Raw genomic sequence first — 3,263 nt, forward strand, 5'->3', positions numbered from 1 at the left:
ATGAGGAACTACAGGCTGATCTTCTGCCATAACCTTAAGCAACCATAAATGACAAAAGAATGCTTCGTCAGTAAAGGTAGCTGGCAGAGAAAATATTTTGTGAACATAGGTGTTTAAGTGCTGTGAGGTAGGTGTTCTCAACTATTATTATTTTCTTAAGATATTCTTAAGCTGTATTGATTTCAAAGGTTCTGCTTTATAAAAAATGGAACATAATGGAGAGCATTCTTCAGTAGTGTGGTAAATACACTGTGATCTGCAACTCTGGGTAGTCTGTATATATTTTCATATGTAAAGCTTCCCCCCCCCCTAGATTTCTCATATTGTAAAGTCCATATTGGCTAGAATATACATTCAAATTTAGTTTTTTATATTTAAGATACTACTTATTTATCGAAATTATCCTTATGAAGATCCAGTTTTCCTCCTTATTTTTTAAAATGCCAGTAAACATTCGTAAAAGGATGAAATTTGGCAAAAGTAGTTCTTTGTATTATTCAAAAGGCATAGACCTAAACTGGTTGATAATTGATGCCCAGAATTGTACATTCTGATTTTTAATAACTTTTGGAAACAGTTCAAAGGACACCAAGAAGTATTTTGTGGGTTGCATGTAGCAATGAAGCTGCAGTATATGGTCATCCTGTGATCTGTTAAGCAGTATGTGATAAAAATTATAAATATAATCAGTCAATCAGTTTATAATGTGCTGAAAGTTAATGAAAAGTGATTTGTTTCAGAATAGTAGGCAGCTGCATTTTAAAATTGCATTTCAGCCTTTTAAGTGTTTAGAGCAGTAGAGACGCATTTGGTTTAGATCCTGAAATTACAAGACAAACTGAGTTGAATGAAGGTATTATTGCAGCTCCCTTTTACTCTGAGGTGTTTCTCCTAAAGTTTGGGGAAATCTTTCACGTGGTGTGGCCTGTGATAGTAGTGAGGGTAGTGAGAGATAAAACATGAGAGGAGTCCTCTTCAAATTGACCCTTGGGAATCCCGTTGATTTTTTTTGGAGAGGGAGTGGGCAAAATATCAATACATTATTATTTCACCAAGTGTTTTGTTTGTTTTCTCTTTATTCCTGGAAATGTATTCATATATTTTATTTGGATTTTTATTTAATTTTTGTTTTAAGTACTGTATGTGCTGGTTGTCTTGGATGATTTTGTAGCAAAAAAGCAGAATTTTTACTGTAACAAAACCTGTATATCTTTAGAATCTTCTGTATAATTGTAATTGTGTCCAACTTTTTCTAGCTTTTATTACATGTCCACCAAGCATTATAAAATATCTCTTATTGTTGGTTATTCTAGATTGTTTTTCTGGTGATGTGCAGCAATGATACATCACTTTATAAAAAATTCTCTTTAGGACTATAACAATAGTATAAATTTCAGTCCTTTCAATCACATTTTGTGCATGTGTATTGTCAACATGACATGTATATTATTACCATAGTTTTTAACCCATTTTATCATATATTTTTTTGCTTCTGTTTTAGAAGTTCAATAAAAGTTTATACATTTTATAACATGTTCCTCATTTCTATACAGTCTCATTTCAAACTCAGTCTTATATTGTTCAAAACCAAAAGTTCTTTTATCTACTTTAAATCTTTTTAATAACTGCACATATAAAAATCATTGATGTGCATATCCTTTTATTGTCAGTTCGTCTACATTCTTCTTGACGAAATTCTGATACATCAGAGTAAGTCTTGGTCTTACTTCATCCTAAAGTGTGATAGAAGCTTGAACAGTCATAAGAAAGCAGTTACTTATAATAAATTTCTACCACTTTGATTTGTAATTGTCAAGAATTTTTAATAAAAAAAACTAACCTGAAGGCAAGTTAAGCCTTATCCAGGAAATAAAACAGCTAGCCAAATTTTGCTATTAATTCTGGGTTACCTAGCTTCTAGTGTAAATTTGCCTGGCAGCCAGCATCTAAAGAAATCATCACTGATATGGTGTGTATTACTAGAGACAGTTCTAATCTTTTTTCAGGTAATAAATATCTGTGGGAAGCATTGAAGAAGTTAAATCTATAATTAATTTATTTTCAGAAAGACACTTTGACATTGGGCTGCATAAAGATATGAGGAAGAGCTCCTCCCCTTCTTTGAGTAATTGCAACTCTGTTCTTACTAATAAAATATTTGGAATTCCACTTGATGAACTGCAGCAGGAAGGGCAACCAGGCAGTGAAGTTCCATTCATAGTCCGCCATGTCGTGGACTATATTGAGGAACATGGTATGTATTTTCGTCCTGTGCCTTAATGATAAAATTAAAAACTTGAAAATATAGATACTTTTCATGTATTCTTCTTGGGAAGTTATGAATACAGTTCTCTACTAGGCTTTATAACAATGAATGTCATCCTACTGTCCTCTGTACCACTCCTATAATCTAAGGAACATCTGTACAGGTAGTCCTTGACTTGCAACCATAATTGGGATTGGAATTTTCGTCTTAAGTTGTTATGGTCATAACTCAAGTCAGAACTGATTTTATGACAGTTTTTAAGTGAATCACTACAATTATTAAGTGAATTGGTTTCCCAATAGATGTTGTTTTGCTGGAAATTAGGGGAAAAATAGAAATTGTGATCACATGACTACAGAACATGGTGGTGCAATGGTCATAAGTGTGTGTGCAGAGGTCATAAGTCATTTTTTCTGACATAATTTCAGAAGATTGTTAAATGAATGGTTGTAAATTGAGGATTACATATAATGGGACAAGTTCTTCTCCCATTTCTTTATACTCACTAAATCTGCTGTTGTGGGTTGAGGACATTGTGGAGAGAATTTGGAGGAAAGAACAAGAGAAAGTTCCAGTACACAAATAAAATCTCATAAGAGAAAGTAACTTTTATTTTTACATGTGTGTAAACTGTTTGAGAACTATTTTAAGTTGAAACTTCAATAAATGCCCTAAGCATCCTATTTTGAGCACAAAACAAATGTTAGCTGACATTTTAACAGTTCAGGTAGTCCTCGCTTAATGACTGATTTTTTAATGACTGTTGGAAGTTTATTATAACTTTATTATAACTCCCAGAACCACTTATAACCTGGTTTTGAACTTCCGATGGCCGCACCCACACAAACACATAGCCTGGCAACCGGTTCACATTTACATCCATTTGCAGTGTCCCATGTTCTTTCAACTGCAATTTTGGGTGTTTTTTGCCAGTTTCTAGCATTTACTTCATGTTTCCAGCAAAAAATGCCCATTGGGAAAAACAGACTTATTTAAC

General features: G+C 33.1%; 1 protein-coding gene across 1 annotated transcript in view; it reads left to right on the plus strand.

Moving 5' to 3' along the window:
• Positions 1-8: 8 nt before the first annotated feature.
• FAM13B (family with sequence similarity 13 member B) overlaps positions 9-3,263 on the plus strand; it is a 48,845-nt gene continuing 45,590 nt past the window's right edge. The window contains exons 1-2 of the mRNA XM_015817692.1: positions 9-127; positions 2,066-2,254. Coding sequence (XP_015673178.1) covers positions 2,098-2,254 — 157 coding nt within the window. The 5' untranslated portion in view covers positions 9-127; positions 2,066-2,097. The remainder of the gene's footprint in view (positions 128-2,065; positions 2,255-3,263) is intronic.

The sequence above is a fragment of the Protobothrops mucrosquamatus genome, unplaced genomic scaffold (assembly GCF_001527695.2).
Source record: "Protobothrops mucrosquamatus isolate PMUCROS unplaced genomic scaffold, P.Mucros_1.0 scaffold623, whole genome shotgun sequence".
NCBI lineage: Eukaryota > Metazoa > Chordata > Lepidosauria > Squamata > Viperidae > Protobothrops > Protobothrops mucrosquamatus.